Source organism: Elephantulus edwardii, unplaced genomic scaffold (genome assembly GCF_000299155.1).
Source record: "Elephantulus edwardii isolate Elephantulus edwardi_28Jun2011 unplaced genomic scaffold, EleEdw1.0 scaffold00116, whole genome shotgun sequence".
NCBI classification, from domain to species: domain Eukaryota; kingdom Metazoa; phylum Chordata; class Mammalia; order Macroscelidea; family Macroscelididae; genus Elephantulus; species Elephantulus edwardii.
Genome location: NW_006399866.1, coordinates 3775785 through 3799555, shown reverse-complemented (window position 1 = coordinate 3799555; position 23771 = coordinate 3775785). Strand labels below are relative to the sequence as shown.

General features: G+C 46.6%; 1 protein-coding gene across 1 annotated transcript in view; it reads right to left on the bottom strand.

Moving 5' to 3' along the window:
* ZER1 (zyg-11 related, cell cycle regulator) overlaps nt 1-23771 on the bottom strand; it is a 26517-nt gene extending 2746 nt beyond the window's left edge. Inside the window, exons 1-14 of the mRNA XM_006892484.1 lie at nt 23410-23771; nt 13012-13263; nt 11442-11592; nt 10817-11253; nt 10310-10486; nt 9670-9784; nt 9369-9515; nt 8857-9030; nt 5721-5936; nt 4875-4916; nt 4590-4709; nt 3792-3907; nt 3284-3472; nt 1874-1971 (exon numbers count right to left, since the gene is read on the bottom strand). Of these exons, the coding sequence (XP_006892546.1) occupies nt 1874-1971; nt 3284-3472; nt 3792-3907; nt 4590-4709; nt 4875-4916; nt 5721-5936; nt 8857-9030; nt 9369-9515; nt 9670-9784; nt 10310-10486; nt 10817-11253; nt 11442-11592; nt 13012-13169 (2140 nt within the window). The 5' untranslated portion in view covers nt 13170-13263; nt 23410-23771. The remainder of the gene's footprint in view (nt 1-1873; nt 1972-3283; nt 3473-3791; nt 3908-4589; nt 4710-4874; nt 4917-5720; nt 5937-8856; nt 9031-9368; nt 9516-9669; nt 9785-10309; nt 10487-10816; nt 11254-11441; nt 11593-13011; nt 13264-23409) is intronic.

Genomic DNA, 23771 nt, shown 5'->3' with positions numbered 1-23771 from the left:
ACACACACACACACACACACACACACACACACAAAACAAAACCAAAAACAGATTTCTAAGGCTTACCTCTGGGCAGTTTGATGCAACAGATCTTAGGTCCTATAGTTATTTGTATTTGAAACAAAATAACACCAGGAGATTGTGGTGCCTGGCCAGGTAAGAGATGTTAGCCAGGTGAAAACACCAGCCTCCAGCTGGGTAACTTCATGTTCATGCTCCGGCAGAGAACACTGATGCTTCCCACCCAGGGCTTTATATTCCACAGACAGAACACAGGTCGCTTACAAGACCTCCAACAGCTCTATGCAAAAGAGGCTATTTTTAAAATTTCCATTTTACTTTTTTTTTTTTAAATTTTTGGTGTGTGTACCATCTACTACAGGAGGAGATTGGCCCTCCTTATCCAGCAGAGCTCGCCTTACTTTATCGAAGAAATAAATTCAGACTCAAAGTGCGCAGGAGGAGGTTGCCCACCTTTCTCCCACAGAGGCCCCGGTGAAACCGAACCACTAGAAGGTTCAGCTTTTGGGTTTAGCAGCGCAGCTCCCTATGGCCTCGGCTACCAGAGCCCTCTAAGGTTTAGAGAGGGAAATCATTCGTGCACAATCACCTTAGAGGCCTGTCTGTGGAGTCCCAGCTCAGGGTTCTCTGTGCTATGCTGCTTCAGGGCAACATCTCAAGGTAAAGAGTTAAAAACCCACTGGAGGGTCAGCTGTAAGTCAGTTCTGACTCCATGGTAAACAACCACCACCTTACAGTAGGGAGCTCACAGCAATAATTTTTAAAAAGGCCGTTTATTGGCCAGCTGGTATGTGCCAAACTCTCTTCTGCATACTTTATATGTCTTATCTAACAAGAACCATGGTGTCCATGTTTTTGATATATATATTTGTGTGTGTGTGTGTGTGTTATTACTGAAGCAAGGAGAGACTGAGAAATCCATCCCAAGTCACATAGTGGACCCAGGTTTCAAACTCAGGTCTCCAGAGCCTACATTCTTACCCACTCAATCAGTTAACAGGAAGAGGCAGACCCCACAGTCTAGGTGCTGTGCCAGACACTTTGTCTTCTTTCTGCACCAAACTTGTAAGTGTTATGGATATCCTTACTTAAAGGGAAAATTGAGGCACAGAAAGGTTAAATTACTTGCCTCAAGTCACCTAACTAGGAAGGGAGAGCAAATCCACAAAACCAACTTGTGCACTGCCACTGAGCAAATTCTGACTCCTAGCAACCTTGCAGGTCCGAGTAGAACTTCCCCATAGGGTTTCTCAGGCTGTAAATCTTCATCTTTTACCCACAGAGAAGCTGGTGGTCTAAACCCCTGACTTTCTGATTAGTAGCCCAGTGCATAACCCACTGTATCACCATGAAGCAAACTGGAAGTCAAGCCTTGTCTACTACCAAAACCTCTTATTACTGCATCTCGTGTCCTCTCCCCTAAAGCTGTCTGTGCAAGCAAAGGGCAGTCCAGGCTCTTCTGTGTGCACGTTTGAGGATCGACTTGACAGTTGTTTTAAAGTTCTCTCTGATGTTCACTTCCTCAGGGGTTAATTTTCCCCTTTATTTGGGGTGACCTTGCCCTATCAGGCAGAAAGCTTCCCTCAGTGCTCGGGGACTTCTGGCCTTGTTTGTTCATACTGAAGCAAGAAGCACTAAGCAAGCTATCTGGGATTCCGCATCGGCCTTCCCACTTGCCAGGCCTGCTGCTTCTGGGCATCCTACCAATCCTGGAAAACGAACGGCTTTGCTCTGAGGCACAGGTGCCTTCACCAGCTCTCTCAGAGCTCCCCCTCCTGGACTAGACACTCCCTGAGGACAACTGTGCTTTCAGCTGGTGTGCTCCCCAGTGTTGAACAAAGAGGGTACTCACGGTAGACAGACACAAGGTTGTACAGGGCCCAGGTTGCCCAGTGCTGGCTGACGGGGGAGATGCCCTGGGGAAGGAGGCGAAGGATTGGCTCAAAAGACCTGTGAGGAGAGAAATGAAGGTCACTTTTGCTGCCTACTTGGAGGTGATGGAGTTTTCTCTTGTAAAGTGTGTCTCCTCTCTGAAAGGTCTTACAGGCAAATCACAAGCAGGATGCTAAGGAGATGGGACATCCGGTCTTTTATCCCTCCTTCAAGCACCATGACATCCTGAATTCAGGATCCACAAAGGGAGATCCTTTGTGAAACAGTCAAAAGAACGAACATATAGAACGGGTAGGAAGGTTATCGACTGTGTGGTACAGAAAGGCAGGGACCTCAGCAAAGAGGAGAGACTCAGGCTTGGTGGAGGATGGAGGGGCAGGGTGGCAGAAGAAAGTGTGGCTACACTTCTCACAAGGCCTTTTATGGGCTGTCTGGATTCAGGATCTGAAGGCTTGACGGATATGCACAGAATCCCTTGGGCTCAGTAATTCCATCTCCTTCCTCCTCAACTAAAGTCACTGTAATATGGGCAAAGTTACAAGCATTCCTCCCAATGTGTATTTTGAACTGGAATTTTAAATCAGCACAAGATGGCCTGTGGACACATGGAAAGTGACTCAGCTATTATAAAATGACAAGGGAGACCCAAATCTTGCAAGTGGAAATCCAGTCACATTGCAGTAAGGGTCTAGAGCTCCAGTGGCCTAGTGGCAAGTTGCTGCACTAACAATCCAAAGGCCTGTGGTTCAATTCTACCAGTTGCTCCACACGAGAAAGATGGACAATCTGCCCCCTCCCTCCCCCTGCTGAATTGCATCCGACTGGCACAAGAGGAGATTGCCCCCCTTCATGGATTCGTGCCTTCAGGAGACAAGCTCCTCTTGTGTGATTCACAGACTTCGAAAACCCACTGGAGGGTCACCTATGAGTTGGTTCTGACTCAGCAGTACATAACCACAATAATAGTAAGGCCTGATGCCAGCTTGATTTAAAGTAATCAGATTTGCACATGGAAAAGAGAAAAGTCTTTGGTGAAATAATAAGATGTACACTTTCAGAGAGTGATTATATTATGAGTAACTTTTTGTTTCCCCTGTTTTCTCCCTTTCTCATATTAGATGAAAAAGACTAGTATCTACTCAAATTATTTGTAAGGAGCAGCCTTTGGATATACAGGTACTGATGTGCATGAAACGTGCTCCCAGCTGGACACGTAAGGCAAGCATCCTATGCTCTTAAATGCATGTGAGCTTTACCTCAACAACCAGGAGGAGACGAGAAAAAAGACAGTGAGCTCCAGCCAGACTTTGCTCAGAATGGGCCTCTTTGCTCAGCACTCTCCCCCACCTCACACTCTCCCTGGACATACCTGTAATTGATATTTCTCCGTGAATTGATGTCCCAGCTCTGGATGGCTGCCCACATGCGCTCCTCTACCTCCTCCCGCTGGGGCTCACAGATGCCCCAGGCCGCAGGCCCATCAAACATGATATGGGAGAGGACACCACAGGCGTTGTAGGAGACCTCAATCCCATCTGCCTTGCTCTCCAGCAGGTTGCTGCCAGGAAGAAAAGAGAAAAGTAGAGTCTCAGTCCCTAGATCCCATCGCTGAACCCCAACTTAAAAAGCCAAATGACAAAGGTAGTATGTATTTCTAGTGTGTTATCCAAATTACTTTTTAATAGGCTTTGAGGTTGCCTAAGGTACACCTAGAGAAGGACATTTAATAGATGGTTGAAACCAGAAACCACATTAGCGAGGGAAGGTGCTATTTGTAATAAAAATCAAGGCTAAGAAGAGTTGTTACAACTGAACACAGACTAGAGCTCTGAACATCCTAGCAGCCAATGCAAAAGAAGGAAGGAAGGGCTTCCTACCTGAAGACACTGATGAACTGAGACGTCATCAGCTGGGGCCGCAGCTCCTTTACCTCTGCCACATTCCCCAGCAGTCCCAGCATATTCCGATGCAGTTCCTGCTTCTCTGGGAATTCCTGGAAAAAATAAAGGCCATTGGGGGCCACATCGATTAGTATTTCATTAACTTGGAGTCTAGTATTTTTACCTAAAAGCTTTATGGGCCATAGTCTGGCCACTGAAGGTGGACTAATGGATGTAAAAGGCACTTGCCATCTTTCAGCACACCTAGGATAATGGTGGGCACACACAATAGGAGAATAAAAGGTGGAGGCTCCTTGCCATAAAGACTGAGTGGAGAGCTGACCTATAAAGTTATTAATGGAACAAAGGAGGTTTGATTTATCAAAGTTCCAAATATCAGTTTAAGGGGAATCCTCATAGCTTGAAACTGGAGCAAGAAAAATAAAGGATGAATTTACGGATGAACAGAACCTCTACTAGACAGAATTATGTCCTCTGTCCAGCTGACATCCTTGTGGACTCCAGCCAGTGTCGAGCAGGCTGAGACCATGGGTTTAGGTTTGGCCTTTAGGAAGGGCTCCCAGAGAGGCACATCCAGATTGTCTGACTTATGCAGGGAAGGTCTCTGGAGTTTTTGTTAGTAACACATCCCAGGCTGATTGTATCTGTTCCCATTTAGGGGGAGGCATGGCAGGAGTTTGATGCTGGTGGATGTGGTTGAGGGGAGAACCCAGGGACAAAAGAATGACCCTGTCTGTTCAAGCAGCTGCTACAGCTAGAAGCTTGTGCTGCTACCTTCAGGCAGTCCAGGAAGAGCTTCATGCCATTGAAGTCGAGGAACATCTCACAGTTATCAGGTGTCTCATCTGTGATATTCCACAGGGCACTCCAAGAAAACTCCATCACCTGGTCACACTGCAACAGAAGGGAGGGCTCAGCACTACTCACCTGTATGGGCCCAGCAGGGTCCTCGTAACCTGGAGAGCAGCTCCCCTGACAAAATATGGACATTCCCAGGGATAAACCAGTCCCTCCTCAGGGCAAGGGAGATGCAGAATGGCTCCATGAAGACTGACTTACTATCTTGTCCAAGAGTTTCTTCTGAATCAGCTTCAGCATGGTCTGTGGGTAGAGAAGAGGTCCTGCTAGGGGCACCAGGGCCCAAGAACTACCATGTCCCCCAGGAACCCAAGAAGGAGGATATGGAGAACCACTGATTCAATTCCTGGAAAAAAGTTCTGACAAGACTAGATCTATCTATCTATTTGGGAGGCCATTTGAAGACATTCATTCCACAGGCCCTTAGTATGTGGCGCCAGGAGGCCTGTGTATCATCTGGCATGACCAGTGTGACTGGGTATCCTCCTTCCTTCCTCCTCAGTGTCAGTCTACCCAGCAATAAAATGAAAGGAAACCACATGATTTCTAGTCTCTCCTCGTGCTTTCTTTCCTTCCTTTGGTAAATATTTATCATCTCCTCACTATCCTAGAAAGCACCGGGGGCATCATGAGAAAAACTAGCAAGGCATATATCCCCTACATACGATGAATTGGAGGTTGACATTACAAAGACAACCCCTCAAATACCTATTTAATTCCAACTGAAATGGTATACCAGGGTGCTCTGCCTAGCTGAGGAGGCAGGAGTGACTTGTAAAGTGGGTTCTTCTAAGAGAGGACAATAGTGTCCTAGGTAAAGGGGCTCTACAAATGTTATAGCAACATTCATTACTAGGAAATTGTTTCTTTGGCCTAGCCTAAATCCCCATGCTTTAGCATAAACCCTCTATACTCTCCTGGGCCCTCTGAGATTATCCTTCAGTGAGGAAGGGTTGTGGAGTGTGGTGAGAGAGAATTCTTTAGTTACTGGTTACGGACCTGGGCAGTGAGGCTATGGAGGAAGAAGGGAAGAGGGAGTGAACGTACCACAACAAAGCCCATCTTGCCTACAGCCTCCTTGTGGTCATTGTCCACCTGACACACCAGGGCATTGCACAGGTGGACGGCGATACGCTGAATCGACTCATCCTGACGTGTGGGGTTGAGAATGCTCAGCAGGAGTTCATTGACCCGGCGGTACTGGAATTCCAGTTCCTCGGGGATGCTGAAGTTACAGAGGGTCAGGCAGCAGTTCCGCTGAACCTAGGCGAGGATAGGAGACAAGTGCAACCCAGTCAGGGTCAGGCTCGGGAACTAGCCTCAATGGGCTTTCTAGCAACAGGAGATCATTCAAAGCTGTGGTCTTTCAGAAAGGCTTCTTGAAAGAGGAGACTATGAGTGTTTTGGGAAAAAAATGTAAAATATTCATATATGGAAGACCACATGAGGCAAAAAGGTTCAGTTTTACAATTATAGAGTGAGCATCCCTGCAATCCCAGAGGTATGCGGTTCGGATCCACCAGATACTCTGCTGGAGAAGGAGGGGCAAGCTACTCCTGTACCAGTCAGATCTGATTTGATAGTACACACAAAAAATAATAAAATTTGAAAAATTAAAAACTAGAGTGAACATCCACATGACCACCACCTGGATAGAAAATACCACCACTTAGATGTCCCCTTATGTTCCTTCTTGACCATAAGTCCTTCTTTCCCCACTAAAGATGAGCATTACCTCTGCCTTCTGGCATGAATGATTTTCTACCTCCTAATTTCTTTCTGATTAGTCACAGGTAAGATCAGTCTTGTGACATGAAGTGGAAATGCACTTATTTTTTAATTGTAAAATAGTATTCTATTATAATGACTCTCCAAAATTCATTAGTCCATTCCACTGAAGGTTGGGCTGACTAGGTTTTGGCTCCCACAGATACATATCCTGGGATCATCCATGGGTATAGGTTTCTCTTGGGCACACATGCCTGGGGGTGGAGCTGTGGGGTCACAAGGTATGCATAGCTTCAAAGTCATTGTTGTTGCTGTTGGGTCAAATTGACCTGAACCCTGTCCCATCCTCATCTCTGATGCACTTGAGCCCATAGCTGCGGTCACTGTGTCAATCCGTCTCATTGGAAGTCTCTCTCTTGCTGACCTTTCCTCACATTTCCAAGCATGATGTCCCTTTTCAAGGAACAGTCTTTACTAGCAACATGTCCTCGTTCCCCAGGGACCTCTGCTCCCCCAACTTCATTAAGCATCAAACGGTTTTCCAGAGTGGCTGTACCAATTTACATTCCCACCAGAAGAGTATGAGAGCTCTAAATGCCACATATCCTTACCAATTTGAGTTTTACAGAGAATTGAGCATTTTCCTCTCCAAATTTAATTTCCTTCCTTCGTCTCTTTCTTATTAGCTATTGGAGGTTCACCATACTCATCAATCATTTAATTTAAAAGCTATCATCTGTGATTAACTGTGTGAATATGTGTATAGTGCTAACTTTCTGTCTTTATTTGCCCCACTATAAAGATAATTTTTTTTAACTTATAAAATCAATACTTATTGTAACATGTTCAAACATCTGGGTCAAAGGTAAATGCGTTGGTAGTTTTGGTAGTTTCTTCCAGCTACTTTCCATATAGTTGTATATTATATACCTAACCAGTAAAAAGTATACGGTAGAACTCTCCCCCATGCGCTCACTATTCAGCCTCTTGAGATGAAATGTGCTGTCTTGCTGATAGGTTATTAATTTGGGAATTTTCAACTAGTATTTGCTTTGCTTTCTTTTTTTCTAAAAAAAGATATCCCTTTTACCTAGTTATCTAATCAACTTCAATATAAAAAGAACAATTGCTTTAAGGCCTAGAGTTGGCCAGGCAGTGAGGAAGGGGATGTTCTCATTCTTGCAGAAGGAGGACAGAGCACATAGGCTTTCCAGAGGGCACATAACAAATACTTCAAAAATGCACATATGCTTTGCTCTTGAAAGTCGAGCTTTAAAAATAAAAGAATGGAACCAAAGGCAATATAATATGGTTAGAAGAACATTATTTGAAATGTTGTTATGTGCCATCAAGTTGCCTGTAACTGAACCCTGGGGCAATGGTCTAGTGTTGGCCACACATCATTTGGCCAATTCCTGTCCTGAAACCCAGTGAGCACTATGTTTGGCCACAGCCTCCAAGTTCTAGTATAGAGTTGACAGACTGGCCACTCCAGCAGTGCCGTTCACTGTGCTGACACAAACACTTAGGAAACTAGACCCTTATAACACCAGCTTCCTTGGGGAAGGGAGATGACATTGTGAATGACTTTCATTTTCTATTCAACACATTTTTTAAAAAAGTGTCAAGTATCACTGGTGGCCTAGTGGCAAGAAGCTATGCTGCAATCCCAAAGGCACAGGGTTTGAGGCCACCAGCTGCTCCACATGAGAAGGATGGAAAATCTCCCATGTAATTAACTGCCTCTGAAAACCTGCTGGAGGGACAGCTATGGGTCAGTGCCGACTCTATGGTACACAACAAGTATCTTACTCCTGCAATTCAGAAAGAAATCATTGCTTTTAAAATAGTGTCAAAATATATTTGTTGATATGGGAGGTATTCACATTTATGACACCTGAATTAAAAATCCATGTTACACAAATAGTACACACAGTATGATCACATTTACTAAACATACATGCACAGTCTAAAATTCAGAGTTATCCATGATAAATGGTGGCTATCTCTGGGAGTTGGTGGGATTATGGATGGTTTCTATTTTCTTCATTTTGTGTATTGGTCATTTTTCTATGGTAAAAAAATTTTTTTTTGGTAAAATTTTTTAACACTTTTATAATAGGGGTAGCCATCAAAAAACATAAATCCCTAGCACAGTATTTCTGGGTAGAATGGCTGCAGAGACAGCATAGACTCAGGGGCAGAATAAGACCCTGAGGTCTCTAAGAGGTGCCTAACTGGGGGAGGGTGGCAGTGGATGATGGGGGCACTGGGCAGATGAGGTGTGTGAGAGTGACAGTATGGTTAAAAGGGTTGGAGGGAGACAGTACAGAGCCAGGTGAGAAAAAAAGGTGCTTGCATGGCACTTCTATGTTCGGGGCTGGGGTGTGGGGTAAGCAGGAAAAGGGGCAGATGGGGCTGGAGCATGCAGGACCTTAGTGGGTTGGGGGCTCACCGTCACCTCCTGGTAGGATTCCATGCCATTCAGCACCACCTGGATGACCTGCCGCCTCAGCTTGACACTCTGCTCTGAGCGGTACTCTGAATTGGTCAGGTAGAAGAGAGCAGCGCTGCCTGTCACTTGAATGTTCTTGTCATACTTGTGGCATTTGAGAGCTGTGATGACCAGCTACAGAGAGACAGGACAGGAGTCCAGGTGGGAAAATCCTATTAGGGAGGGCTCCTTGAGCTAGGGCAGGGCTCACCCCATCCTGCCTTTTTGAGGGCAGAGATTGGGATGGATGAAGGAGCAGACACTAGTTGTGGGGCCAAGGCTCTGGTGGCCCATGGTTGTGCTCTAGGGCCCTGGGTGGAGAAGGCATGAGGGTAGGGTCAGAATTAGGTCAGAGCTAAAGCACGTTTCTGAGATTGTGAGTGGGGAACTTTGGTTCTTCGGGGGGAGGACTGTTCCTGCCCTGAGACGCAGAGGGTGCAGCATGAGGGCTGGAACCTGAGGGTGTGGCTGACCTTCAGGGCTCGCAACAGCTGGTTGCAGCGCTCAATTCGTGCGATGTCAAAAAGCAGATTGATGGCCCGTGAGGTGATCTCAGGCCGGTGTTCCGTGTAGGCCTCTATGGCATTCAGCACCTGCTCCTCATTTTTGTCACCGCTTACCTGGGGATTGGGCACACTCAGAACAACCCATAAAAGGCCACGGAATGGATGCCCAAGCCCAGCCCAGATCTCCAGCCCCAGAGCAGGCATCTCAGGGCTTCAAGTTCAGCCTTCACCCCCTTCCCAGGCTCCCCCTTCTACCCCTGCCTCTCACTTTGTAGGCCGGAATGTGCGTGAGTCGGCACAGAGAGGTCTCAAAGAGCCCAAGGAACTGTAGTGGCCTCTTCAGAGCTCGGAAAGGCATGATGCTGCTTTTGGCAGGCTCAGTGCTGAGGAAAGAAGGGACTGGGGTCAGTGGCTGGGGGCTGTTCTGCGTTCAGTGCAAAAGATGGCTTTTCCTAAGGGGTGGCTAGTCATTTACTTGATATCTCTTTTTAGGATCTCCAACCTCATTTCTTAAACACCACTCCCACACTGTGCTTTTTATCAGTCTGAGCATCTATTATATTCCCAGTCTACTCATGCTCTCTCTCTTTGTAGACTTTGTACATGCAACAGCTGGGTGCTAGAACACTCTGCCTGAAAAACTTACAGTATATCAGAATAGCTTGGATGCCATGCCACTTGCTTCCTCCTTCCTGATCCTCACAGTACTCTCCTAACCACAGTCACTAAAACAACCTATGTACTTATCTGTCCCCTACTAGCTCACGTGGACTCTGAGAGGGCAGGGCTTGATTAATTTCTTTACCGCTGCTAACAGCCCTTTGCAGAAAGAGCAAACCCTTGTTGCATAACACCCCATCGGAAACCGTGAAGGGGAGTGCCCAGGAACTCCCTGCCCACAGCCCCACCTGGTCTGTCCTGCTTCCTCGTCCATCTTGGAGATGCTACAGTTCTCTAGGATCATGTGGCCAGAGATGTCCAGGGACAGCAGGTTTCCCAGCTTCTGTACGAAGAGGCTCAGCACCTTCCGAGTCAGCTTGAACTTGTAGTAGCTGGAGAGGCGGTCTCGGGAAATGTCCAGGTGTCTACAGTTGAGGGTGAGGCCACAGGTCAGGAGCTGGACAGAAGCCGGGGATGTCTGGTAGACCCTCTGCCCTCAGTCCACAGCAGGGGGTGCCCATTCCTGCCACAACTGCTCCGAGGTATTCTGGGAAAAAACCCTGCTGGAACCCAGGTGCCCTGAGCAGCCCCAGCCCAGGTGAAGCACTTGATTTAAGGAATGCAGCTGTCTATTCCATCCTTACCCTTTGCCTGACCAGGGGCTTGCGCATGAACCTTTTGGGACTGACAGAACCCACTCCTTTCCTCTCAGCCCCACGCCCCCAGCCCCAGTGAAGTCTGCACTAGGAGCTTACCGCAGCTTGTGCAGCTGAACAATGACACGGATGTGGTCATCTGAGAGGTCCATGTTGTAGAGCACAAGGGATACTAGACTGTCTTTCCACTGGGTGAGGAAAGCCGCGTCACTTGTCTGAATGCCTGAGAGGTCCAAAGCAGCTAGCGAGCTGAGTGGCCGCAGCAGGGACTCTACAGGGACGCCATCAATCATGCGGCCCAAGTTGAGGAAACGCAGGCGGCTAAAGCCCTCGAACGTAAAGTCCTTAACCAGCACCTGGCAGGTGGGGTTGACGAGACACTCGTCTTCACAGCCCCCTGGGTTGTCCTCCTCATAGAAGATGTTTGCACAGCCAAAGAGGCTCAGGGACACCAGGGTGTGGCTGAAGCTCCTCAGCGTCTGCAGGCTCTTTGCGGACAGCTTCTCACAGTTGGTCAGGTACAGCTCCACCAAGTCCTGGTGGCAGGCACAGCTCCATCACCACCTCTGCTCACCCACTGCCCTAAGCCTTACCGCAGGGAAGAACTCTGAAGGTCTGGGGATTCTGAGGCTGAAGGCAAGTGGCTCTGCCCCAAATCCCGGGTTCATTCTTTCTGGGTCAGCCTCCCCATGCCATTCTGGTGACTTGACAAGCCAGGGCTCACCTGCTTGCGAATGGCTTCCAGATCCTGGTCCTGTACCAGGTCTTCCCGGAGGTGGATACGGGTGAGCCGGGTGCTGCGGGGGTCCGAGAAGAGGCTGAAGAAGCTCTCGTGTGGCTCAAAGTTGCAGGCAGCATTGACCAGCTCCACATACCTCGGAGGGAAGCCAGGCTCAGGAAGAGGGGCAAACGGATCCTCCCCTGACCTCCAAGATTTAGCAACAAGCTCTCCCCTCCCAGAAGCCTTCCGGATCACCCAGCGGCAATATCCTCCTCCTGGCTGGATCCTGTCTACACCACAGGCAAGATGGTGCTGGGACGAAGGTGTCCCAGGAACTAGAACTTCAAAGTAAGCTCTTTGGATAACTATCTTGAAGATGAAAGGACTGCTTATCAAAATCAAATCCCAAGGCTCTTTCCTATATATTTATATATACTCCTATAACAAATAGGGGCTCTGGTGGCTACGTGATAAGGAGCTGTACTGCCAACCCACAAGCACGCAGTTCAAATCCACCAACTACTCCACAGAAGAAAGAAGGGTTATCTCCTCCTGCACAATTTACAGCCTCTGAAAACACGCTGGAGGGTCAGCTGAGTTGATTCCAACTCAATGGTACACAACAATAACATAACATACACACACAGAGTCACCCTCTTCAAATGCAAAGTCCTATCATGCATTCTCCTCCCCAAGTCATAGGAGCGGCTCCAACCCCATGTCCACACTCATCATCTTTCACCTGATTCTAGTGTCGTTATCAACCCTTCTCAGGACCACCACAAAGAGGACAATTAAGTCAAGTGACTTGGAGTTCCCAGTCTGCTACAGGTTAAGCCCCACTGAGGTATGAGCTCATGCAAGAATCCTGTCTGGTGGAAAGGCTTTGAAGCTGAACACTCTGAACCCCAGTTTCTTTATCTGTAAAATGGACATAATGCCCATTTGCAAAGTGTCAGCCTACTAAGCCAACACTAGACTGGATGCTCAAAACATTATTACAAGTCTGGCTCTGTCCTCAGGTTGTACACAGGTTCCCACTGTCAACTATATGGGCTAATGATTTCTCTTCTAGACACCTACATTGAGTTCCCAGGAGTCAATGAACACATATCAACTTCTCTGAGCCCCTATCAGTGGGAAGTCCCTCGAAGGGTCATGCAAAGATGTTCTGAATGAATCAATCCCAAATCATGGAACAATTATTCTTAGTTCTGGCAAGCAATCTCATGAGTCCATTCTCAGTGTACAAGCTCATTAGCCTTTTGTCATACATACACATACATAAATAACACATTCACTTTTATACTTAAACATACCCATGTGCTGTATCAACACTAAGGGGACACTCATTCCTTTATGTGAATACCTCCTCCTTGAATACCAATGGGTACACCCAGACTCAACAACATATAACAACAACACACCAACCTTTACAGTTACGGATACATCATCTACACCCACAGATATTCACATACTTTCATATCATCTCACATATCCATATCCATAACCCACCCTGACACCTTGCACACCTCGTCCCCCCTCTCCCAGTCCCAGTGCTGGCCTTGCTCACTCATTGACAAGCCGGTCACAGATCTCGCTGGGCAGAAAGATGTCTGGATGCAGTCTCAGGGTCTCCTTATCCAACAGGTATCCCAAGGTGCCATCCAGGTTGCGCAGGCAGAAGTCAGTGCAGAGGGCCATCAGTGACTCAGGAGTGTCGGAGGCCATGCTGGAGGTAGGCAGGTGAGCCACTCCAGCTCGGGGGCCCCCAAGGGCAGCAGTGACCCCCTAATACTCAAAGTACCATTGGAAGAGCTACGGCCTAGGAAATGAAGAAAAGTTATATGAGCCATACTTATGGGGCAGAACTGTCAGCTCCATTCATTCCAGGGAAACTGAGGCCCTGGAGCTCACAGCTGAATCAGTGGCTCAGCAGGGTTAGGGCCCAGGGCTCATACCTCCTCCTCTCATTCCTCTTTGATATGCTATGGTCTCTTCATGATTTGACCTATCACCAGGATGAGGCATTTTCTAAGGTTTAATTTGCCTTCATGAAACATATGGGCAGGTATGGTTGTGCTGGGGGCAGAATTTTGAGGATAAGTAGGAGCTTTCACCATATGTTCATTAGTTTGTCATTCAGTAATGCATATACATTTTGCTTCATGACATCAGAATGCAACTCCCTCACTGTAACAGCACTCTCCTGACTCCCTCCCTAGGTGTCCAATTTCCATTTGCCTATCTTTCCTGCCCCTTCATGACTTCCAAACTTTACTTTTGAGCCACTGCCGTGCTTTTGCTTCACAGGTGCTACTGTTTCAACTGTTGTTGTTATGTGCCATCAAGTCACTTGCAACTCATAGCGATCCTATGTACAAGAGCCCTAAACCCTGCTCTATCCTGTGCCACTCTCATTGTCTCTGACATACGTACTCTGATTACCCAATCACTGAATCGCTCTATCTCATCGAGGGTCTTCTCTCTTGTGCTGTCACTTCACTCTCCCAAACTTGACGTCCCTCTCCCAGGACTGGTCCCTCCTTGCTACATGCCCAAAGTATGTCAGATGAAGCTTCAGAATCCTTGCCTCCAAGGAGCAGCCCGGTTTCACCCTCTCCAGGGTGAACCTGTTTGTTCTCTTAGCAGTCCATGATATATTCAACACTCTTCTCCAACACCACAGCTCAAAGGTATCAATTCTCTTTCTATCACCCCTAGTCACTGTTCGGCTCTCTGACACATAGCATGAAACTGGGAAGAATATGGCCTGTTTCTACTACTTGGGTTTGTTTAATTAATTCTTGGAACAAGGTTGGTGGTAGTAGAGGTGGGGCTGTTGGTATTGAATACCTTGACTCTCCAGTGGGTTTTCAGAGGTAGTAAACTGCATGGGAGGAGATGGCTCATCCTTCTCCTATAGAGCAGCTAATGGATTTGAACAGTGTGCCTTTGGGATTGTAGCACAGCTTCTTGCCACCAGGCCACCAGAGCTCCTTTTCCTATTGTTTTACAGGCTTGTCTATTGTTTAGCTGAAAAGTGATCCTTGGCAGCAGGCTGAGTTCCAGTTTTGAAGAAAATCTAAAAGTCATAGAATTGGGAGCTCCATCAGTCTCTATCAGACCATTATGTCTATTCTTTTTTTTAATTTTTAATCTTGTTCTACATTTTTCTCCCACTCGCAGAGCAGTTAGTAGTGATGGCTCGGCACCACTTCTGGTCTCAGATTACTGGAGGCTGCGGTTTATGTGGTCCATTAATCCTGTGGACCAACTGTTTCCTTGAAACTTCTTTTTTTTTTCTTTTCACTCTTTGACTCCAGACAGAAAGAGACCAATAGTTGTATCACAGAAAGCTACTCACAGTTAAACCTCAGGTGCTACTCACCCACATAGACTATCTTTATGGACTCCTTTATACCAAATGACCCAAATGTCCCTAGATACCATGGCTGCTCCTTACTACACAGCAACAGGAATTAACTACTGTTAAAATGACAATATGAATGATTCTCACAAATGCTTAGTGAGAGAAGCCAGATACCAAGAGTATATATTGTGTCAATTTGTTTATATATTACTCTCTTAAATTTAAAAAAACAAAACAGTTAAAAGTGTAATGTGTGAAAAAAAAAGTGTCATGTGTGGCGATACCCTTGGTTGCTACCCTTAAGGTTACTAGTTTGAACCCACGAGCTGCTCGTTGGGTGAAGAATATGGCGGTCTGCCTCCATAAAGATTTACAACTTTGGGAACCCTACGGGGCAGTTCTACACTGTCCTAGAGAGTCACTAAGTGGGTTCTCCTGTGGGAGACAAAGTCAGGACTAAGGTTACTTAGGAAAGGAGGTGATTAAGAGAGGTGCATGAGAGGGGGTTGCTGGTACTGATAAGCTTTTAGTCCTTCACTTGAGTGGCAGAGTTACAGGTATGTTCTCTTTGTAAAAATACATGGAATTATACACACATGATGTGTAAACTTTAAAAAATGCACACTACAATTTAATAAAAAGCTAGGAAAATTGCCTAGACAGGTGTTCAGAAGGGACCCAGAATCCAGCCAAGTGATAACTTCACTGACCCTGAAGCTAAATGGCTAAAATAATGAAAACCAATTTTTCATGTTAAAATTGGGAGAATAAGAAAGAAAACAATCAACTCTTAATAGAAGCAAGGACAGTCAGGAACTAATCCCAAACTCTTCTCTACTAGGTTTATAAGGGAGGTTTGTGGGAGACAAGAAGGGGCAAAACTAACCTAAAGGTGTTAGAATCAGAGTAGTGATTACTCTGACAGGGAAGCAGTAATTAGAAGGCAGAAGAGGGGGCTCTGGGGAGTGCTGTGACAGGTACGTTCATTGGTGAAAATTCACTTATATTTTGTGAGCCATATGCCATACTTCAAAGAGAGTTTAACAAGTGTAGACTCTGTGATCAGACATCGATGTTCCAACTCAGTGTCACAATTCATTGATGGTAAATTACATCTCTGGACCTTGGTTTCTTTATCTAGAAAACGATGATGCTAACCCTGTACTTTAATCACAAAGCTACTGGAATAAATGATGTAAAAAGCTTCGTCCTGGGCTTGACATATACCAATTACACCCAAAAAAGGTGGCTAAGATCTCATCTTACAGGTGAGGTAACTGAAACTTAGAAAGGGTGACTGTCCAAATTGAGATTTGAATCTGGTCTTTGATTCTCTTAGGGTGCTCTGAAGGAGTTTATGGTCTAGCATTGCCCCTAGCTTCTTATTCTCCACATGGATGGAGGTCTTCCAGGCTGCTCAGGAAATCCATAGAGCATTGTGGGCTTTGAGGTCAACCAGTTCTGAGTTCAAGATCTAAGAGCTCAATGAAAGGCAGCTATTGCTATTAACATGTTGCCGCACACTTTTTAAACTGATGACCATGCTTAGAAACACATTTGCCGTCATTTGTGGCAATGTGTTAAGGAGCTCTCATGGCACATTCCAGAAACTACTAACCCAGGGCCAGCACCTCTCTGGCAATTCAAACCCACGGGCAGCTTGGAGGGAGAAAGAAGGGCTGTCTCCTTCTGAATGGTATACAACCCTGGAAAATCAACAGAGGGTCAGCTACGTGTCTGTTCCAACTTGATGGCAATGAATTGTTATTATAATCATCCTTTCTGATCTCTGCAACTCTGGCCCCCAAATAGAGCCAGGTCTATCTTAACCCAGCTCCAGCACTGTGCTCCCAGGTCTGGCATTCCCACAGTGCTCAATATGCTAGCTATCCACAGGAAACATGACTCTTGAGGGAAATCCAATAAACAGGACCCCTGGGCCCTGGACACATAGCTTTCCTTTGCTTCATCCACTGCCAGATCTAGTAAGCCCAAGCAATTTCTCTTGATGAAGAAACTTGAGTCAGAACACCACTGGCAGAGTTCACCCTGCTCAAAATCAACCAGTCCAATCTTTTACCAGCCATTCCAATCTCCAGAACTGGAACCCGTGTACTTGATCTCCACTGACTCCTACTCCAGGTGGCCTGACTTCCTTTATTACACTAGAAACACATCATATACAGTGGGTCACCTTCAGCCTTTGATCGGTCTGTTCACTTTTAACTGACACAATCCAAATGAAACTGATTATTATTTTTGACTCTAAATATTGCCACACTCAAAATACGCATTTGTGTACCTTCTCTAGGAAACATTCAGTGCCTGCCTGCCCATACAATCTTTGAACTCTCTTCTTTTCACTAAGCTAATGTCTGCTCACCCTTAGGAATTCAAACACAGTGCAATTAACATATTTGGCCTCTAACCAAAAGGTTGTAGGTTCACTTAGAGACACCTTGGGAGAAAGGCTTGGTGTGTTAATTTAAAAACCATCAAAGAAAACTCTCTGGAGCACAGTACTATTCTGATGCATGGAACCGACTTGGAATTGTGTTGATGGTAACCACTTACATACCCTCTGTTCCCAGAGTCAGTGTCACCTCCTCTGGGAAGGGGATATGCCCGGATGCTCCTTCTGTACCCCCTCACAGGGCCCACCCCAGCACTCCCCAGATGCCCAGATGCTCCTGCTGGACACCCTCAGGGGGTCCACGCCAGCACTCTGTACTGATGTTTGTTTCATTGTCTTTCTCGTTGATCAGCCAGCCCTGAGATGAGTAGGAGCTAGGCTGGCCTTGTTCTTACATCCCTGCTCATTTGTATGTTCATTCACTAACTCTTTATTGAGCTGAGTATAATGGTAAGCATACTAGACCCGTCATTCCCTCAGGGAGCATATGGCTATGGAGCAAAACAGAATCATACACAAATGTATATTCACATTCTTATAAGGGGACCAGTGTTCTGAAGGAGGTACTCAGAGCTCTAGGGGCTAATTCTAAAGGAGTTGTCCTGGACTAGAGAGTCAAAGGTTTCCTTGGAAGTGACATTTTTAGGCAAGACACAGGATGCATCACAGCTAACTCTGGCATTAGAAAGTAAAGGAGAAGGTGCACCAGAGAAGGAAGAAATGTAGAAAGACTATGAGGAGAGAGGGTGTGTGGGACAAAGGCATCATGATCCAAAAGCTATGACTATTTGCTGAATAACCCAACAAAGAATTCAGTACCCAGTGTGGGGGCTGACACATGGTAGGGGCCCAGCGAATGCCTACTGAAGGAATAACTAGGGGCTTGCAGACTGTGCCATGCACAGCACCTGGGCCACTTGGCTCTTGTTCCTCCCGTCCACTGGACACAGCGGAGTCCTCACTGACTGCAGATGAAGGGGCATGGCTCTGAGTGAGAGAGAAGGCCACTCCCGCTTTGCCTTTCCTGTCACGCCAAGTCCAGCTACTCAGGTAGCTGTTCTGCCCTACCCTGTCATGCCAGCTGTCAAGGTCGCCAAAGCCTCCCCCAAAGACAAATCAGGCAGACAGCACCATCTGCTAACCTTTCTTTCGCAGTGCCAAATCTGCTGCCTGGGGCTGGGGGCTGGGGTCAGCTAGAGGAGGAAGGAGCTGCCTTTATCCTGGCAACAAGGAAGAGAGAGACCTGGGGACTGGAACTCCCCGCTACTTGTGCCACATCTATCTAACAGTACCTGGCATAGGCCAGAGGCAGCCCATCTCTACCCATTCTACCCACTAAGGACCCTCGTGCTCGTGGCACGCACCAGCCATCTGGAATTCTGGTAAATGAGGACAGAGGGAACTCTCATTCTGACAGAACACCACACAGTGAGAACCCTGTGTCTTTCTCTCTCCTTGTTCTTGTAGATGCTTTAAAAATTGGATCCATTGTGAGCTTACGACATCCTGGGGGAAGGGCAGTGGGGAGAGAACAGCAGCCACCACGGGCGCCACCACAGAGCCGCCACCATGCAGCTGCTTCCAGACGTGGTGCTAAACGCCATGCAGACTTTATTTCACACATTCTCTTATTTAAGCATCAAAACAGCCTTTCCTAGGACTCTGTTCTTCTAAAAAAATTTGTCATTTGTGAAATAATTTGTCCTCCCTGGCAGTGAGCTCTGGGAGGACAGGAACTCTCTTTGCACAGTCCTGTAACTTCGTGCCCAACCTGTGCCCTGTATTTAACAGGAAAAGTTTCCTTTTGCCTGAATACTTCATTATAGCTTTGTGAGGTGGAGACTGGTACCCCATTTTCTGATCAGGACCCCAAGGCTTACACAATTCTTAAGAAAAGATAAAACAATTAACCAGAGACACCAACATTAAACCAATGCTTCTTGCTGAACTCCTCAGTCTTCTGTCCATCCAATGAAGGAAAAGGGAAATAGGTCCAGAGGAGGCAGCATCGGGGTGGCACCCACATCCTGACACCCCGGCATTAGATAGACTGAAGGAACCAGAAGCCTTTGGAGTTGGGCCCACCCTATAAAATATTAACCCAGAAGCTGGAGGTAGGGAACCCAAACAAATGCTCTATTTACAGAGGTTGGATGCTTTCCAGGAGGGAGATCACAGACCAGAGACTGGGGGCAGACTGCTATGAAGTCAGGCAAAGCTCTGGGAGTCTCCCAGAAGCAGAGGTGAGGGTCAGAGGGCATCCTGTTGCCTGGCCTGAAGAGCCTACAGGGACTAAACCCACAGGGTGGATTATGTTAAGAAGTAGGGACAGAATGAGGGAAGAGTGTGTATCACTCAAGGCATAGAGATGCTGGGTAAGGTACAAGTCAGACAGTGGGGGTTCTTTTCTTGCCAATTTTATAATAAAGAGGATGGCACAAGATAGGACAGGGTTCAGATCTTTTGTTCACAGGATAGTTGTGAGTTGTGCTTGACAGCACCTAATAATCACCACAAAAACAACCACTGAGCACCAATCCATCTCATTGAGGGTCCTCTCTTTCACTGGCCTTCATGATCCTTCATAATACCTCTGAGGGAAGTATTAGTATTTGGTTTTTCACAAGATACTAGGGCTCAGAGATGTACAACAACTAGCCCAAAGTTCTCCCATAAATACCTGACTCTGATGCTCAAGTTCTTTACCAGCAGGTTATGTCTCAGCAGGCTATTAACAGAAACCTTTCCACCAAGTCCTTCTGTAGCTCCATATCTTTCTGCAACTATGAATGTTCTCAGGCACTGAGCACAGAAGTTCAGTTATTGCTGTAAATACATCTCACTTTTTACCCTAAGTCTAGAAATTTTCTGAGGGCAAGGACCTTGGGTAAGCTTCAGGTTTCTAGTTATTTGCAGGTAAAGGAGCCTCAGCTCTGTGAGGTCCTCAGCCAATAACGATCAGTTTCAAAAACCACCAGTGTCCTTATGCATCAATATATTGCATATGGTGCCATTACCTCATCAGGTTGCTGAGAAGAGGCTGTAAAATAATGGCAGAAAAGTAGTAACCAATTATTGTGAAGAAGCGTGATGTGCCAAGACTAATTCTTAGAGAGATCCTACTGTTCATTTCTGAAGCTAGAAAATCAGTTCCAATGACTGAATGAAACGTAGGACTTTAGTCCCAAAACCAACATCCAATACTGTTGCCTGGTGCCGTGGAGTTGGCTACATTTCACAGTGACCCTACAGACAAGAGAATAAAACCATTCCCCATCCTTATCATCCTTGCAGTATCTGCCGTGCTTCCTCACTGTTGCAGCCACAATGTCAACATGACCCAGAAAGGGTCTCTAACCTCCTACTGCAGGAACTAAGAACTGCTACTGAAGCCAAGAGAAGAACCATGCTGCCAAGAACAGCCTTCTTTCTGGTAGCCCCCAACAACGTGTCTGCAGAATCCTAGTGGTGGTAATGATTCTAAGGACTATTCTTTCCCTTTGTAGAAAGTTTAGATCTCATGGAATTCTTTCACAACAAGTATCTTATTATGCCCTCTTTAGTAACCTTCAGTTTCCAGGGGAAAGGCCATCATTCTTAGTGTATAAACAAGAAAACTGTGAACCAGAGAGAAAAGCTTTGCATCTAAGTGCTCTGTTCACGTTCAGATCCTCTGGCCCAGCTGCTCTGCTCAGCCTGTAGCCAGGACTGAGTGACAAGAGTCTTGACTGAAATGTGAAAAGGGAAAACTACTGTACTGTTTGCTGGAGGATGACAGGTTCCAAAATCTGAGCCTCTGTGGGACATGTCCAAGATTAATAGTCTCCACTAGCATATCAGTCACACAATTGTTCCCTTCTCCCATTATAGGCCCAACATACTGTTATATGCCATAGTGACCCTATGAGCAAGGGATCTGAATCCTGCCTTGTCTTGTGTCATCTTCATCATTTCTGCTATACTTGAGTCCATTGTTACAGTCACTGTGTCTATCCATCCTCTTCATTTGGAGTGTCTTCCAATCTGAGGGCTGTACTTCAGCACTGTATCTAACAGTGTTCTTCTACTGTTAATAGTGTTTTTCAAAGTCCTGTTGTTTCAGAAGGAGATAGCAAATCCTGCTTCTTAGTTTGTCTTTATCTGAAACCTATGCTGAAACCCACTGATGATCCTACTGGCACTTGGAATACTGGTGACATAGCTTTCAGCAGCACAGCAACACGAGTTAATCTAGTACAGCAAACAGACAGACAAATGCTGTCTCATAATAATAGAATACAATAAACAAGCATGCATATGCATAGGCCCAAAAGAGAATATTCTTTTCTCTAAATACAATTTATTTTATTACCATTATTTTGCCAACTTTATACAGCAGAATGAGGATTTTTCTGAGCTCTGCTAAAAAGCTCAAAACCCTCTATGGTCAGTTCTACTCTGTCCTACAGGCTACTGAGTTCAAATCACCAGAACCAATTTGGTAGTGGGCTTACTAACAAGGGGGGGGTGGGAAAAGCTAGGACTAAGCTCACATTCTTTCTGGGGAACATGTAAATACTGTTACTACTGAGGGGTGTCAGAAGGTTTCCAACTTGTTTACTAGCTAATAGCAGCCTTGTAGGACAAAGGCTAACTGCCCATAGAAGTTCCAAAGCTATAGATCTTTATAGACACAAACTGCCTCATCTGTCTCATTTGGAGCAGCTAGTAAGTTTGAACTGTAGACCTCCTGGTCAGCAGATGAATGCTTTTACCACATAGACAATAGACATCACTAGCTGGAATGCATCTGAGGCTGATACACAAGGAAACAGTTCATCACCCTCTTTATCATCTCATCTCAGCTGCGATGCATTGAGTACTTACTGTTTGCCAGATAATGAATTAAGAATCTGAGTGCATGATCTCATTCAACTCAACAACCCTGTTTTAGAGATAAGAAGCCTGAGGTGGAGAAAGGTACCTTGCCAAGTCTCTATATCCAGGAATCAGAGACATGACCTGATTGCACTGTAGTGCCTTACACTGTCCTGTCCATTAATGGTCATTGCAGAGTTGGGGAAAGGGTACTTTTGCACAAAGCCAATGCACAATGGCCATTTTTCTCTAATCACTGGCCACTTCAGCAAGCTCTAAAAGGGTGCCCCACTAGACATCCTATGACCCAGTATCAAACAGACAGCCCCCTGTGACAACCCCACCATTATTTGGCCCTCACTGTTATCTGACCTCCTCAATCACTTTTCTTCATTTCGCTTCAACCGCATTTTCTCCTTTAACAAATAAACTACTACCCTAAGGACCTCTACTTGTGCCTTTTGGCCACAGTGTCCTGTCACCAGTGTGCTACATGGCTCACTCCTTCAGATCTCAGCTTCAGTATCATCTTACTAAAAGACAACTTCATGCACCACCTTCTACTTTCTGGCCCTCCCATAGTCCTTCCTTGCTTTCTTTTTCTCCATAGTACTTATTGCCACCAAAACTATTATTTGCTGAATGAATAAAAGAACTGAGAGGTCCCTCACTCCTGGCAACAACCTTCTGCTTGAGGACTCCTGTGCCCCTTTTAAAAGCTACCTTCCATGCTCATTATAACCAGTTTAAGCCCTGTAGAGAAACAGGCTGTGGGAAAGATGATTTTCTCCTAAGTCTCAAGTACTCCCCTTCCCCTACCCACCTAAAGAAGAAAATACAAATCCAGTGACAGGCACAGGCAAAGACTGGAAATCTTGGTCTCTGACCGAAGAGCAGAGCTGGAGTGGCCAGAAAAGGCAGTTTTGCTTTCAACTCTCCTATCTGACACCCTTGAGCCCCCACCCTACCCCTTTCCCATTAGGTTGGAATTTCCTGCATCTTGTCATCCCTCAGATCCAGAATCCTGAGCTTCTCAGCAATTGCTCTGGGAAAAACTTAAGCTCATCCAACAGGTAGGAGGAGCAGAGGCTGCCCTTTCAGCCTTACATCGATCTGACTCCCCATTATGGAGGGGCATCCGCCAGGACGTCATTTTCTTTCTGGAGGAAGGGAGCTAGGATATAAAGGCAGGTTTCTTAAGCCTGTGGGTAGAGAAGGGCACGCTCCCACCGTTGGTCGCGATGGACGTTAAACTACCGGCTGCAGCGGCGATGCTGAGGCCCTGGAGGCAGGAGAGGACGCAAGTACATCCTATGGCTGGAACCTACCCGGGGATGGGGGTGCCTTCAGCGTTGGGGAGCGGATAGGATGCTTCGTCGGTGAGAAGGAGCGTTGGATGGGGCCAGTGAAAATCCAGGGCTAGAGCTTCTCCAGAAGCAGGAGACCTCGTCGGGCTAGGGCCGGGGGCCGGGGCAGACAGGGGTCGGCAGGGCGGGGCTAGGGATCCTGAGGACCGGAGCCTGGGCAGGAGGGCAGGGGATCCTGTGGCCGTTACCTTGCCCTTAGGGCTGCCTGCGGGGCTGAAGGCCGCCTGGTGCTGGCTAAGGGCCTCAGCCCCTCCCCCGATCCGGCTCCTACGGCTCAGAGCCTGCAGCCACCGCCGCCTCCGCTGTCAACAAACCTGAGTCGC